The following is a 17,151-nucleotide window of genomic DNA, read 5'->3' as shown; positions in this document are numbered from 1 at the left end:
TAAAATAGGTAGTAATTTACAAGTTGAAAATATTTCTACTGCAGTTCTAATTTTAATTGTATTCGACATTCGAAAATCTATTATGTTTAAACTCGCAGTGGTTACCTATAACACAATGCATAGCAATCGTATCAACAACATATAACAACAAAATTTGGTTAAGTTTGAGTTAAATTCGAAGTTATATTCGCGATTTTTGAATGGTATATGCACAAATAGTTTGGTTATTTCTATAATCTATATAAAACTGAATTCAAAATCAAATCGCGAGTTTTTATGTATAAATTATTGTGCGGGATATTGAATCCAGGCTGCAATCATTTGAAAGAGAGAAGGAGAGAGAGAGAAGAAGAGAGAGAAAAATAAAAAGAGAGATAAAGAGAACCATACTCAACATTGAAAGTTAAGTATTTTCAATTTATAAAATTTTGACATAGTAGATGGACAGAATATCCAATAAAATGTCAGAATGTGAAATAGCAAAAAAAATCCTTGGAGATGGCAATTGCTTATTTCGTTGCTTTTCGTATTTTTTTGTTTAATATGGAAGAAAATCATATGAAAATTAGAGCCACAATTGTAAATCATGTTTATAAGAATTGGGAATATTTTGAGCCATTTATCGTAGGCGACGAATCTTTAAAAATGACTGATAGAGGTACTCATAAAATGCATATGTCCATGAATTGTACGTACGGCAGTGAAGTGGAAATTATAGCATTTGTTCGTGTATATTCTGGAGAATTTCAAGGTATTAAAATTAAAGATAAATATGAGATCAGAAAATATTAATTTTTCATCTTTTCTTTCAAATATTGGTGATGGACATATTGACAGTTTTAAGTTTCTAGATAAATGGAAAACTAATAACATATGCAATAATATTTACGGTTCAGTTATATCTGTAAATGATGATCTTTCAAACAGTCACTTTATCTCCCCATAATAAAGATATTTACAAAATAAATGAAAAAAATTAATAGCGAGATAGTTATATATTATACTATCGATTACACTCAACATAAAGGTGTTGATGAAACTCATTATTCAAAAGACATAATCACTTTATTCGTCACTTACTTTTACATGAAAAAATATACAAATGTGTATTTATTGTAACAAAAGATTTTATAGAGCCGAAAATTTAAAAAGACATATGAAATTACATAAGTAGAATCGTGCTGTAATCATGTTATTACTATATTTATATTAATGTATCTGATTTTTTTTAAAAAACTTATAAAGTAGTATGTTCATATAGGTCCATAGAAAAGCAATATATATGAAACATAATTAAAAATCTACATACATGTTTTCATATTAGACAAATATAAGAAAAATTATTTTTTTCTGAAAAAAAACTATATTTTAAATGCAAGCAATAGTATATTGTTTAACTAGGGGGGGGGGGATTGGCTTTTTCTAGCAAGGGTGATGTTTTGAACACGAGAACCACCACCAGAAATCAAAACACATCCTCAAAACACCACCAGAGTCTGAAAAAACCACTCCCTCGTTGTTGAACACCGTACTTTTTATGATAAGTGCACAAATAGGCCACTTATCATGCATATGAAAGGAATGGGAAATTCGAGAACTTTTCAAAGTAAAACAATAGTATATTAAAAATTTTGAAAATTTTGAAAATACTTATATAGACACACATCTATCGGATAGGCTGCAGAGTGAGGAAAAAACTACTTCCTTGAAAGGAAAAGACTTTTTCCTCCCAAGAAAGTAATTTTTTCCAGAACACATAATAAAGTGAAAATATAAATGTAATGAGACTTATATAAAGAGTAATAAATGTTAGTTATGATAATTAAGAAAAACATATTGTTGATGTTTATCAACAAAATATTAAAAAAAAAAATGCACTAACAGCATACTCTACTAAATTTACAGTATGTTCATGGCAGTACCCCTTGTGTGGTGTGGAAATCCGTCAGTACTTTTTGAATTGCATATTTAGTAAATTAATAGATAATAATTAATCATAGCATATTATATCCCAATAGGGTATTGGCAAGCGAAGCGAAAAAGGGTAAAATGTATATCATGGGCCGCCCAAATAAGGGGAAGTTATAATGAAGGCAAGCCAAAATAAGAGGGTGGTCCAATAATAGGCTGCCAAAATGAGGGGGAGCCAGAAACAGTAAAATTACGTAAAAATCATTCATTGTCAACCCAATAACAAAAGTTGGGTTAAAATAACGTGAAAAAAGCATAATTTTAACCCAAAAACATGAATTGAGGGTGAACCCAATAACCCAAAATGAGGGAAAGCCAGAAACTGTAAAATTACGTAAAAATTGTTCATTATTAACCGAATTACGAAAGTTGGGTTAAAAATAACGTGAAAAAAGGCATAATTTTAATCCAATAACCTAAATTGGGGGAAAGCTAATTTCTGAAACGGCGGCGAAGATTTTGTATTAATATAGAGAGATTACTTATCAACTGGTCAACGGAAAGGCATACATCATTCTGTACATCAATTTGCACTTTGACGTTTCTTTATCAAACAACAACTTTTATATGAAATCCTGTTAGTGTGCAGATGATTTCTATGAGAGCTGTTATTCATCTAGAAATAGTAATAGTTTCAGAAATATGACTTTGTATTAAAATCAAAATAAGGAAAATTATGTTGTATACTTTCCAAAAATCAAAATAAATTAAAGAATATGTTGTAACACACTGTATGGATGAGAGAGGGTGCATGAGATTAATAGCGCACGGTACACTGACCAACCAGAGCGCGTGCGGCACGGCGGCTAGGGAGAGCAGAGTAGTGTTCGCAAGCCGCGAGCGCTCAAGCCGGCACTCGCCTGCCCTGAATGCTTGTGTTTCGTTCCGAAGAAAGGGCTATCTTGTTTATTGTACGGATTATTATCGCGTAGGAATTAGGATCTAATGAAATCGTAGAATTAAGCAATCAGTGAAAGACGTAGGAATATACTTTGCGCCGACACCTAGACGCAGGAGGCTTACGGTAGTCGGTAGTCGGGCAATCTTAGAATAGGTCGTTCTGGCGTTTGCGGAATTCGCGTTCGACAAAAGTGTGAAAGTGAGTGTGTAACGATGCGTTTAATCGAGTGTGTTAACTGGTTGTTCCTTGAGCCTTGAGACGCGCGCGAGTCACGCGGGGTATCTTTCGTGTACGGATATCTGTTTGTTATGGTTGTCTATGTTTACGGACTATCTCAATAATTTGTGCGGATCTCGGTTAAGAATTGTAGAAGTTTAACTAGAATATAAAACATCGCCTCACTACCGACGTGTTTTGATTTTACCAAACCATCCTCTCTTCAGCGTTTTTGGAGCTGCAGCTAGCCGAGTGAAAATCCCTGCAAAACCTTGCACTGAGAAACGAAGAGTCACGAGACTTTGACGCTCGAAGAGAGCGTCTGGCGCTACTGGGTTAGTTTGTAAGTCCCTGGCGAGGAATCGCATAGTAACTGGGTTGCATGAAAAAATCCAAGTAAGAATGTTGCATAACACATTTGTAAACATGTAATTTTTTCTCATAAATCATCGATGTTATTAAATTATTCTAATTTTTTAAGGAAGCTCATGGCGTTTATTTGGGATAGCTCCCGTCTAGAATTTGAAGCAGCACAAGATTGTGAATTAGTCACAGCTGGTGAACTTTTTGGAAGATCTGGTTATGGTATTGGAATGCAGAAACGGTCACCGTGGGTTGATGCCGTAACACTGGCAGTATTAGATTTTCATGAAAGTAAGAATAAAATCATCAATATCATTATTTATAATTTTTTTTAAATCTCAAAAAAAAATTTAATTAAAACTACTTTCTGTGTAAATGTAAGTAAACATATACAGGTATGTTTATCTTTCATAAAGAAGCGCTTTAAGGGTAAAGTCTTACGCTAGATGTTCTCTTTCATTACGGATGTAATGTCCCATGTTCACACATACTTTAGCATTTACGTATATGTATAAAGCCTGTACAACTGCATTCGTTTACTCATACAGACGACGTATACTAAACTGATTGTGACAGTACGAAACCGATCGCCGAACATCGGAGCGAGTGCTTTGACCTACGAGTCAGCACTTCTTATACGCGCGTATTACTGACTTAATTTTGTACATCATCCTTGCAAGTCAGATGTTGATTGGTCGATGGTTGCCGCGTTTTATTTAATTTCACAACTCCTTAAATCGTCACCGAGGCTTTAAAAGTCCAGAAAACGATCCACGGAGCGCCTTTTGTACAAGTAACCTGTGGTCGTGTAGCTATACCCGGTCAGCGAGTACGAGTACTATCCCTCTGTACGCACCGCCTATTGAGTGCGTAGAAAACACTCAAACTCTGTGTGCAAGATATAGTAAAATTCCTTGTTTTCTGGTTTGAGAGTCTGCATCGCGCAATAGGCGAAAGATCCGTCGATAGCAGACCGGCGTTAGTGGGAAACCATAGAGCAACTTAGATAAGATCGTAAAACTTGCCACGAGTAATCGTGTAGAGTAAGGCCAATCAGTATCTGACGTGCCACGAAGGACTATCCAGTTCCAGGCCACAAAAGAGAACGAATATATAAATATATCGTAAGTTAAGTTTAATCGTACAAACGTAAAAAGTAACTATAAATAAACCACCGTAATACGTAATAACATCAATACTATAATGACTGAATTATACAAAATTGTAACATCTGCTGAGTTCCGGGTCGTCTCCAATAAAAATAAACCATAACAATTAATCATCAGTGTATAATTGTTATTAATAATCTATAAAACCCGTGAATCAAACTGAAACCATCGAGTCGAGGCCAAAAGGAGCAAACACGCTTGCTGACAACACCATAAGCCACACCAGGTAAAGGCAAGCGACATAATCTTGCACAGATGCTAGTCCGTGATACTACAGCGTGACTATACTGCTGGGACACTAACAACGTCTGCTTAAAACAGACCTTTCTGCTTAGCAGGCACCGGGACAGAATATCGTCCGTGCATAAACACGCGTCCGCGCAGACGAAAAGACGCGGGACATACTTAGATCTTTGTGTCCGCATGTGACTCTAGTAACATAAGGGAAGCTGATAGGTACAATCTAGATTTGGTAGCAATACAGGAATCGCGGTGGCCAGATGGCGGAGTACTGGCATCGGGTAACTTCACATACCTGTATGGGGCCAGGAGCGGGGGATCCCTAGGCACTGGATTTCTCGTAAGCAATTTACATTTAAGCATCATACATTTAAGTAAAAGATTCAAATTCGTCATTGATAGGCTCTCGTATATCATAATCGAAAGTGAATGGTATAGATATGTATTTATTAATGTACACTGTCCTACGGAGGACAAAGAAGAAGAAGCTAAGGATCTCTATTACGAAACTTTAGAGCAGGTAATCGATCAGTTCGCGTCTTACGACATAAGAATAGTATTAGGCGATTTCAATGCTAAAATAGGTTGGGAGGAAATGTTTAGGCCTACTATAGGGAAGGAAAGCCTACACAAAGACAGTAACGATAACGGTATTAGGGTCATAAATTTCGCGGCAGGAAAAGATTTTATAATCAAAACTACGTGTTTTGAGCACAAGGACATACACTAAGCAACGTGGACATCGCTGGACGGGGCCACACAGAACCAAATTGATCATTTTCTCATTGAAAAAAGGGGTCATACTAACTAACCGCTAAATAAACTCACCAACAGTAATGATGAGTATTTTTTGTTCGTTCATCTCCGTATATAAAAGGTGGACATAGTTCTACTATAATTCCTTTTTTATTACACAAATTGTACATGTTTTTATTTATTGGAATATTGGCGATATTACGCGGCACTGAGCCCTGCCCGATGGTGCCACAGCGCCCCAAGATGTCAAGCCGTCTCAATCACGGGACCCGCTGCTAAGCTCGGCGGCGCTCTCTGCTCGATGTCTTACTGCTTGCCAGCTCCTCAAGCCATCAACACGCTCTTCGCTCACGTCACGCGTCTAAGCCCCTTTGTTATTTTAAGCTATAATAAAGCCAGGTTGATCGTCTTACTCCTTTTGTGAAGTGTCTCTTTATTCACGTATTACCTTATTCCTAATCACGTCTAGTAAATCCTTATACCGACAGGTTATGAGCCCCGCTCGCAACCACAGCGTGAATCGGAAAGTAAAAAGTGAAATGTAAAAGGAAGATTTACACTTAATAAAAAAGCCAAGGACCTGGACGCGTTGCTTTCCAGTAAACAACATCCACACGTCTTAAACAAAACAGTTAAAACTATAATGATACGTCCCCGAGATCTCAAGGCCCGTGCTCTAACTACTGAGCCAACGACGCACTATCCTGCACTCGCACCGACTGGCTCTTACGGGCGCTATCCATTCCCGTTACAGCCCCCCCTCATAAAGTGAATTAGCCGGGCCAACTTCACCTTCTTCATACCGATTCCCCAGCCACCCACCTTTGCCAAGGAGTCCTCGACAGCTGAACGCCTGACTAGTGAAGCTTCAACCCAAGACTCGCTTGACTCCGACTACAGGAATCTTCCCGGGGCTTACCGACTCTCGAACCTTGTGGGTTTTTGAGTTAAGCGCCGATTATAAATTTTCTAGAACCGAAGAATTCAAAGCAGCTTAGACGTTTTCACGGCATGGCGTCGTGGTACAGTCAATTTCTGGAAAATTACGCGACGTTGGCCGAGCCCATGACTCGGCTAACAAAGAAAGACCAGCCGTTCGTATGGGGTGAAGAACAACAGTCAGCATTCAAGGCGATAAAAGCTTTCATCGCTTCGACCCCAGTACTGCATTGTCCAAGCTTCGACCAGCAATTCATTATTCAAACCGACGCGAGCGATGCAGGGTTCGGCGTTGTGCTGACTCAGAATAAACACGAGCAAGAGCGAGTGCTCGAATTTGCCAGCAGAGTACTCACCCCCGCAGAGAGGAACTACACGGTCAGCTAGCGCGAATGCTTGGCCGTGCTTTTCGTTGTACGCAAGTTTCGCCAATATATTTATGGTTATAAGTTTAAAATCATAACGGACCATAGCAGGCTACGCTGGTTATGCAATTTGCGAAACTTAACCAGCAGACTGGGGCGCTGCGCATCGGAATTGCAAGGGCACAAGTACATCATTGAGCACCGCAAAGGCGCGGACTATCACGTTTCAGACGCGCTGTCTTGCATGTATGAAGAGACAAAGCCGGCAATAGCTTCGGTGAGACAAGAGCCACGACCCCAGGATCGTTGGTATAATAATACGTATCAGGCGATCGAGAATAATCCAGAAAATTTGCCGGAGTGGAAAATTGTGGGGGGGGGGGGGGGGGGCGGGTGTACACGTACAGGCCAGACCCAGAGATAGCGGGAGCAATGGAAGACGACAACGACGCATGGAAGCTCGTCGTGCCAACCGAGAAACGATGGCGAGTATTGCAGGAATGCCAGGATCAGCTGACGGCAGGACACTTTGGCCGCAGAAAAACGTACAGAAGAGTAATCGAAAAGTATTTCTGGCCGAGAGTGTACCGAAACGTAGTCATAAATTTCGCGGCAGGAAAAGATTTTATAATCAAAACTACGTGTTTTGAGCACAAGGACATACACTAAGCAACGTGGACATCGCTGGACGGGGCCACACAGAACCAAATTGATCATTTTCTCATTGAAAAAAGGGGTCATACTAACTAACCGCTAAATAAACTCACCAACAGTAATGATGAGTATTTTTTGTGTGATAATTCCAAACATATAGATATAAGAAGTAAATAGTGTCACGGGCGCCGGACTTCGTCTGCTTCTCAAACTCGCCTTTGTGGCCCTACCGCGCCACTTGATAAATGTGAGGTCCCATTTGAAAGAAAATAAACTTCACATCACTTTATCAGATTATTCTAATTTTTAATCTGTCATCGTTTATTTAACACAATCGAGGATTACGAGGATAGATGTCGGCAGATACACGCAACATGTGCTCTCGCTCTCTACCGTGCCATCTTACGCTCTCTGCGGTCGGACTGCTTGTCTACTATAGTTCATGTGCATAGCTCGTAGTATATCTATGCTATCGCTGCCACGTGCTCGACTTACACGTTTGCTATAGTACCGCGCACATGCCTGCTTACATACTCTATACAGTCTATACTCTGTACAGGCTAGTCTGATGTAGCATAGAAATTACTCATATCTTAACACACATCCTTAATTTGTATGCTACATAAACATTAAACAATATTCAAAAGTGTTTCAAATTTTTTAAATTTAATTCTTTCAAAAGTTTTCGTTAAAATATCAGCAATATTATTTTCCGAGTCTACTTTTACAATGTCAATTTCTTTTTTTTTTCTAACTTACATTTGCAAAGTGATAATGTACTTCAATGTACTTCGAATTTTTTGTCATGTTTCCATATTCTGCTATTGCAATGGCTCGTGAATTATCCTCATACATTTTTATTGGTTTCTCTAAATTTATATATATATATATATATATATATATATATATATATATATATATATATATATATATATATATACTCAAGTCTTTTAACAAATCTTTAATAACCTTGATTTCGCTTAGTGCTTCTGACAAAGCTACGTACTCAGCGGCTGTTTACGATTTTGTCACACTGCCCTGTTTTCGGACTTTCGAATATATTACATTTTTAAACAATTTTATTATGAATTCCGTCATGGATTTCCTATCGGATTTATCTCCTGCCTAATCAGCATCAACAAAACAGTCCATGACTACAGCATTTGCATTCTTTCTGTATGTTAACTTCAAATCTTTGGTCAAATACAAATATCATGAAACTCTTAACGCGTATTTGTAATGAGTTTCATTGTAACTATTTTGAAATCTACTTAAATAGTTTACACTATAATTCAATAAATTGTTTTTTCATTCTTACATTTTGTGTACAAGCAATGATCCTCTCAAATCCTAATTTTTGTATATAGTGGTCGAAACATTCGTACCAAGCTCTCGGGCTTTCTGGCAGTCCATACTTTATTTTCCATATTTTCAGTCCATATTTTTTAGTTTATAATTTTTTTCAGTTTTATCATTGTAACCTAAAGGTTGGTTTACAAATACTTCTGATTTTATTTTTCCATATATATCCAATCATTAAACTATTTTTACAACAATATGATAACAATAACTTCACTGTTTGAACTTCAGCTACTGGAGAATATGAATTTTCCAGTACTTTTTTGATTATAGGATTTATTTGTAAATACACATTTGAAATCTAAAATTTCCTTATACTTCGTTTTTTCTACTAATTGCTAAGTTTTATTTTTATTTAATCAATTTATTTCTCAGTTCATAGCCTATTTCTATAAATCGGAATTGTTTCCGCGTAAAGCTTCTTCGTAAGTTGTCGGACTATCTGCGCTTACAATATTTACATAAATATAATACGAATCGGATCGACCATATCTATCTGGTTGTTTTTGTTTGCGTTGTGACCTTCGCAGTTCGATTCCTTGGTTATCGACATTTTTATTTTTTTTATTATTTATTTTTATTTTTTATATTTATTAGTCTTCTATTTTTCTTATTTTCATTTATGACATTTTCTTCAATTTCGTTTAATTAAGAGTTTTCATTCATACTAATGACTGATTCATTATCACTTTCGTCTTCACTTTTAAATCAAAGTTAATTTTTATTTTCTTCTATAAAATATTTCAAACGTAGTTTTATTTTTACTCGTATTTGTTATAGTCCTGTTTTTTAAGTACGCTACGGCTTTTACAATTTCTGTACAGTATTTACTACTTAATTTTAAATCGTAAGTTTTAAATCGCCGAGTTCATTATCGTCCTATTATAGCGCTCAGCTGTTCCGTTCATCTCGTATATAAAAGGTGGACATAGTTCTACTATAATTCCTTTTTTATTACACAAATTGTACATGTTTTTATTTATTGGAATATTGGCGATATTACGCGGCACTGAGCCCTGCCCGATGGTGCCACAGCGCCCCAAGATGTCAAGCCGTCTCAATCACGGGACCCGCTGCTAAGCTCGGCGGCGCTCTCTGCTCGATGTCTTACTGCTTGCCAGCTCCTCAAGCCATCAACACGCTCTTCGCTCACGTCACGCGTCTAAGCCCCTTTGTTATTTTAAGCTATAATAAAGCCAGGTTGATCGTCTTACTCCTTTTGTGAAGTGTCTCTTTATTCACGTATTACCTTATTCCTAATCACGTCTAGTAAATCCTTATACCGACAGGTTATGAGCCCCGCTCGCAACCACAGCGTGAATCGGAAAGTAAAAAGTGAAATGTAAAAGGAAGATTTACACTTAATAAAAAAGCCAAGGACCTGGACGCGTTGCTTTCCAGTAAACAACATCCACACGTCTTAAACAAAACAGTTAAAACTATAATGATACGTCCCCGAGATCTCAAGGCCCGTGCTCTAACTACTGAGCCAACGACGCACTATCCTGCACTCGCACCGACTGGCTCTTACGGGCGCTATCCATTCCCGTTACAGCCCCCCCTCATAAAGTGAATTAGCCGGGCCAACTTCACCTTCTTCATACCGATTCCCCAGCCACCCACCTTTGCCAAGGAGTCCTCGACAGCTGAACGCCTGACTAGTGAAGCTTCAACCCAAGACTCGCTTGACTCCGACTACAGGAATCTTCCCGGGGCTTACCGACTCTCGAACCTTGTGGGTTTTTGAGTTAAGCGCCGATTATAAATTTTCTAGAACCGAAGAATTCAAAGCAGCTTAGACGTTTTCACGGCATGGCGTCGTGGTACAGTCAATTTCTGGAAAATTACGCGACGTTGGCCGAGCCCATGACTCGGCTAACAAAGAAAGACCAGCCGTTCGTATGGGGTGAAGAACAACAGTCAGCATTCAAGGCGATAAAAGCTTTCATCGCTTCGACCCCAGTACTGCATTGTCCAAGCTTCGACCAGCAATTCATTATTCAAACCGACGCGAGCGATGCAGGGTTCGGCGTTGTGCTGACTCAGAATAAACACGAGCAAGAGCGAGTGCTCGAATTTGCCAGCAGAGTACTCACCCCCGCAGAGAGGAACTACACGGTCAGCTAGCGCGAATGCTTGGCCGTGCTTTTCGTTGTACGCAAGTTTCGCCAATATATTTATGGTTATAAGTTTAAAATCATAACGGACCATAGCAGGCTACGCTGGTTATGCAATTTGCGAAACTTAACCAGCAGACTGGGGCGCTGCGCATCGGAATTGCAAGGGCACAAGTACATCATTGAGCACCGCAAAGGCGCGGACTATCACGTTTCAGACGCGCTGTCTTGCATGTATGAAGAGACAAAGCCGGCAATAGCTTCGGTGAGACAAGAGCCACGACCCCAGGATCGTTGGTATAATAATACGTATCAGGCGATCGAGAATAATCCAGAAAATTTGCCGGAGTGGAAAATTGTGGGGGGGGGGGGGGCGGGTGTACACGTACAGGCCAGACCCAGAGATAGCGGGAGCAATGGAAGACGACAACGACGCATGGAAGCTCGTCGTGCCAACCGAGAAACGATGGCGAGTATTGCAGGAATGCCAGGATCAGCTGACGGCAGGACACTTTGGCCGCAGAAAAACGTACAGAAGAGTAATCGAAAAGTATTTCTGGCCGAGAGTGTACCGAAACGTAGCGGAGTATGTATAGGGCTGCCAGCTTCGCCAGATGGGGAAGCCAGACAGCGCGCGCCACCCAGGTTCATAGAAAAACGCGTGGTGCAGAGGCTTTGGCAATGGGAAGCCGGATACATCATGGGTCTCATGCCGAAGTCAGCAAAAGGCCATGAGTCTTTCAAGATTTATTTGCTTGATGGATCGAATGCGTGCCACTTCGCGAAGCCAACGACAAAGCGATACTTGCTGCTCTCAAAAAGAGAGTAATTTTCAGATTCGGTACGCCCAAAGTATTTCATTCAGGTAACGACACCGAATTCAAGAACAAACTAATCAACGACTACTTGGCGGCGCAGGAAATACACCACTCGTATTCGCCACTGTACCATCCGCAGGCGAATCCGATTGAGCGGGTGAATCGTACCGTGAAAAAGAAATCGCCACATCCGCTCAGGGTAATCATTGAGCGTGGGACAAGTACCTCAAAGAGATCGTGTTCTTGTTTAACACTGCAGTACCGAAATCGACGGGAACTACACCCGCGATAATGAATTTCGACAGGCAGCCGAAAATGCCGGCATCTCATAGAGTGAAGGACGACCAAGAAGCCACACAGCAGTAGGCTGCGGGCGCGTGGCAAAACAGCCTCACCAAGCTACCAGCGCGGGAAAGCTCTGTCTGGCAAGTCTCAAGATCGCAAGGCAAAACTGTTCGACGCCCGACGGCAAGCGCCAACTTTCAAGGTCGGCGATATTGTAGCTAAAAGGAGACACATACTGTCGTCCGCGGCGGAAGGCATCACGGCGAAGTTGGCTTTTCCCTACATAGGACCGTATACTATTACGGCGCAAGTTTTCTCAAATACGTTCGAGCTGATCGACAAAGAAGACAAAATCGAAAAGCTGGTCCCAGCCGAGGAGTTGAAAATCTTTTGCGACGAAGAAGTCGATGAAGAAGGCAGCGAAGGGGGATAATATGGAAGCAAAGGCGTTCAGCAACCCGCCAGAATTGAGCGACCTTGAGCCCGACCTTGAGCCGACGGACGCAGCGGCGGGACGAAAGCGCGAGCGATGGCCAGGCGAATACGTGTCGGCGCCGGCGAATGCACGAACGAAGCGTCACCGAAATCCTCTCGTCGCCCACGTGGGCGTCCCCGCAAAGTTGTAACAGCGAGCGCGCCGACGGAAAATCCGCAGGTAGAGAAGCGCAAGCCCGGCCTAACGAAGGGCTCCACCAAAGCGAGAAAAACGAAGCAGCCCAACCCGGCTGCGTTGTCACCTCTGACGTCACGAGCAAGGCGTCGCGTCGCGCGTACTTCACAATAATCACTCATTATAATGTCTATCATCATAACCATAGCCTTTCTTTCTCCTCTCCCTAACAGTATCTACGCGTCAACTGAAGATGGCGGAAGAAGAAGACCTGCGTTGGAAGACGGGCGCGAGCCGTATGCAGTGCTTCGCCGCAGCGATAAAGCTCCCGAGGGCGACGATTGAGCCGAAGACCGTGTAGCGCGCGTTCAGGGACCTGATCCGCCTGACCGCCGAGATACGCTGCGCCGAAGCCGAGCTCGACTCAGAGCTCGACGAGACGATCGTCACGGACGTCGAGGCACCCGCGGGATCCCTGGCCAAGGAAGCGGCCAATGATAAGCCCGAGGAGCCGGCCGAGAAACGACCTAAAGAACCAGTCGCTAGCCATTTTGAAGAAGAAGGTGCATGTGAAGGGGCAACTTCTTCGCCTGCGCCATCGGTCGCGACCGTTAACAGCGCCTGAAAAGAAGACGACCATCAGTAGTGCTGGCGCGACATGCACCAGAAGTTACAGCAGCTCCACGACGCCATCGGGGAGACCAAGGAATGGGAGTTTGACCTGTTAGATCGATTTGACTAGTACATCAAGCAGGCCGGAGAACAGGCTGACCCAGAGGCATCAGCATAGGCGACTCGCATCGAAAATCGACGCAAGGAGCAGAGGCTGGTCGCTGGAGCCCGTCGACAGCGCGCAGACCGTCGCCGAGCCATCGCAGAGGAAGAGAGGAAGTCGCAAGAATACCTTGTCGAGTTGCGCAAGGCGCATAAGCTCCTGGAGGAGAAGGTGCGCCTCAAACAACTGCTGGCTCATTATGGAGCAGCAGCGGGCGGAGTACATCCGAAATGTTGATGTAAAAGCATTCAGCCTCTAGTTTATGTATGGGTTGCGTATAATACACGTCTATGTACATTCGTAGGCACACCGAAAGTAAGTTTTGTTTGAATGAGAGAGAAAGAGAATGAGAGGGGTCATCTCCTCGCTGCTCTATGTAAGAGTTAGTCGCCTTCGAGCTACTCGTGTAGACGCTCGACGAAAGCACATGTCTCGTGCGTGTTATAATGATGAAATAAATATTATAAAATTGAGTGATTATCTTTTTATTGAAAAAAAGGGATCTGCCCTAAAAGTGCTCCTTTACCAACACGAAAGAAGAGGGAGGAAGAGCCACGGTGCTTTGTGGGTGGCCACCTGGGAGTAAGGAGGTCCCACTAGTGTCCGGAGCTAGCTTCGCATAAGAAGATTCTGACGGAGGTTCCACGTAACAGGAAGAAAAACTAGGGGAGAAGTGATGTAGGAGAAAAAGAAGTTAGAGGAAAATATAGTACCTCGAGTCCCCTACGAGCAGTGTTTTCTCGATTTAACACACGATCTCCCTCTCCTTTAACACCCCTGCATATCATCTTTCGCATGATCACGCGACGGCCATACAGAGTTGCACCGCGGGCTACGCAACGTCTGGAAGAGGGGTGTAACGAGCGGCCGCGAATTCATATCGCGCGCTCTGGTTCGGTCGCGCGATGATGGCTCGGCAGTTAAACTCAGTGTTGCCAAGTCATGCGGAGAGGCGCGCGCGAGAGGCTGCGAGCGAAGTCAGATAAATTCGGGATAGCAAACCGTTCGAACACGTGCGCACAACCGAGAGATTAAACCCTGGCAGAAGTATCGTCGAGGCGAGAGCACGGACATCTCGAGGCCGAGACCATCCTCAACGATCGCGCGAACGCGAGATTCCGCAGCACTCAAGAGATCTCAAGGCATGTGCTCTAACCACTGAACCAACGACGCACTACCCGGCACTCGGGCCGACTATATCTTACAGAGCTAGCGCAGCAGCTTTCAGGGCTTGCGGTGTTGCCAGGCCCATAAGACCGAAGCAATGAGCCAAGCCAAGAAAGTCGCAACGCTGGAAGAAGGGTGGATAACGGGACTGTGTGTGAGAGAAAGTGCGACGCTTTCTCTCTCCCTCTCCCTCTCCTTCTCTTCAACTTCGACGTCACTTGGTGAAGCCAAGCGCGTCAGTTGTGTTTTTGCCTCCGAAGAAAACGTCAAAATCTATTGTATACATGTTCCCAAAATCACTTAACAAAATTGGGGGCCCATCCGGGATATGAAACTCTCGCAATTTGAATGTTTTGTGTAACAACATATAAATTAAACAAAAGTGAATGAATAATACACATAAAAAAATCTGTGCCGCGAAAATTGCATAATTAGAATTTTAGAAAAAGGGGCACGAAGGGTACTGTGAATTAAACAGGCATTTTAAAGATTTATGGCTGTCTATGTATAAACACATAAAAACAGATGAATACCTCTAACACATTTTTACACAAGCACAAAAATCACTCACCAATTTTCAATTTTCCAGAATAGAATCAAAAAACAAATGAATTTTTTTCAAGTCTTTTAAAATGATTGCACCAACACTACTCAGTTTAAATTAAAGCTACGTTAAAGGTTATACGCGATCTTCAACACCATCTTCAGCGCCAATGCGGCCCAACCGAAACCCTGGGTCGCTGTTATATCGGCAGAACCGTCGTGCCTGTTGCTGATGACGGCACCAGGAGACTTCGCGTCGTCCTCGGGAATACGAGAAGATCCGCGCGCGATAGCCACGCCGCGCATCTCGCTCGCAAAAACATTCGTACGAGTAGGTAAGCGCCGAGCCGCGAGCATATAGCTGCCGCGATAGTATATAGCCGTGGAGAGAGGGAACGCGCGCGTGAGCCTCGGCGAGAGAGAGAGAGCCGCACAGCTGACTCGCGTACAGTAGGCGTAAAGGAGCGTCGACATCACGAGCGTCGTTGGAAAATATGGCGCGTCACCACTAGCAGTTTCGTACTATTCGTTATCGTCGCGAATGACCGCGTTAGGTGGCGTCAGGATGAGACAATAGTGCCAATTTGTAATTGGCGCCGCAGGACGTCATTAATATTCATTATGACTCGCATTATTTCGCGCGGGAGAAATAATATATAGAGGGCGTTCCGAATGCGTCTTTTCCGAGACGCGCAGGGTTTCGCGCCGCGATGAAGCTTCCTCAGCGTTCAATTCGTCGTCAACCCTGGAGCCGAACTTGGAGCAGTCGAAGTAGTAGTCCTTCGTTTTAAAGTCGTAAAGTCGTACGTATGGAGTTGTCGAGTCGCGAGTTCGTAGAGTGTTCGCTTAAATCACGAACGAAGTTGTCACGAAAGAGATCGCGTTTTCTCGCCGTTATGTTGTTGTACGAAACGCGCAAAATAAGCCAACAAGTATTGTCCGTTTCGGTAAGATGACGCGATCGCGGAGTCTGGATGGAGAGAGGTAAGGCGAACGGGACAAATTATATTTTGGATCGTGGCGCCAATAAGTCGAGGACTAAATAATAGACTCGCAAACTCGAAACGCGAAGCAGATAGCGACAATAGATCAGAGAAAACTCTGGATAGAGCCGGCATCAGGCCATTGCGACAGAGGATTCCTTCCTCCTATCATTGCGTCACAACGGGCCTCCGAGTCCCGGTTGTTCTCGCGATTTTTAGGAAACCAAGGGATTGAGACCACGTTCCGCGGTTAAAATCATAGACGTCGCGTTTCCCAGGATTTTGTCCAGAGGCGAGTTGTCAATCGCCATCTTGGTCGAGGCGCGTCGGTTAAAAGGACGCCACCGCCATTTTGGACCACTAAAGTGTGAATATCGCGGAGAAGTACTGAATAAAGTGTTAAATCGGTTGTTTTTGGAGAATACTTTTGGAGAAGTTGCCTGATTAATAAAAGTCGTTAATCGAATTAAGGATCATACGTGTTCCTAGATCTACACGTTATCCCCTTCTGTAGATGTAAGAGACCGCGGTACAGAGATCGAAGTAAAAACTAGTATAAACTGACTGTTTGCGTCACCGGAATCGGTTATAAAAAGCGCAACATCACAATATATGTATATGTGTGTGTGCATGTGTGTATATTTTTCTCTATCGGAGAAAGAGGCATTAGGGAAAATCTTAGAAAGACCATAGCATGACCTTGTTTATGGGGTCGTCGAAACAGCCCAATCCTAATGTCAGCCGTGGGTAACTCGCCAATATACAGGAGAAAGTGCGGGAGAAAACGGACTATACTTCCGAACAATGCACAACAGATTGATAAACATCTATGATGCGAAGCCGCAACATGCGTGCTGGAAGAGAGCTACCTATAAAAATAACGCGGATAAAGAGCCCCTTAATCAATTCTTATTTGGTCT

At 42.4% G+C, this 17,151-nt stretch overlaps 1 protein-coding gene across 1 annotated transcript in view; it reads left to right on the top strand.

Moving 5' to 3' along the window:
- Nucleotides 1-4,736, top strand: part of LOC116418325 (glutamate [NMDA] receptor subunit 1) — a 294,315-nt gene extending 289,579 nt beyond the window's left edge. The window contains exon 7 of the mRNA XM_031933396.1: nucleotides 3,570-4,736. Within this exon, the coding sequence (XP_031789256.1) occupies nucleotides 3,570-3,786 (217 nt within the window). The 3' untranslated portion in view covers nucleotides 3,787-4,736. The remainder of the gene's footprint in view (nucleotides 1-3,569) is intronic.
- The last annotated feature ends 12,415 nt before the right edge of the window (nucleotides 4,737-17,151 follow it).

This window comes from Nasonia vitripennis, unplaced genomic scaffold (genome assembly GCF_009193385.2).
Source record: "Nasonia vitripennis strain AsymCx unplaced genomic scaffold, Nvit_psr_1.1 unplaced0186, whole genome shotgun sequence".
NCBI classification, from domain to species: domain Eukaryota; kingdom Metazoa; phylum Arthropoda; class Insecta; order Hymenoptera; family Pteromalidae; genus Nasonia; species Nasonia vitripennis.
This window is presented reverse-complemented; position numbering and strand designations above follow the sequence as displayed.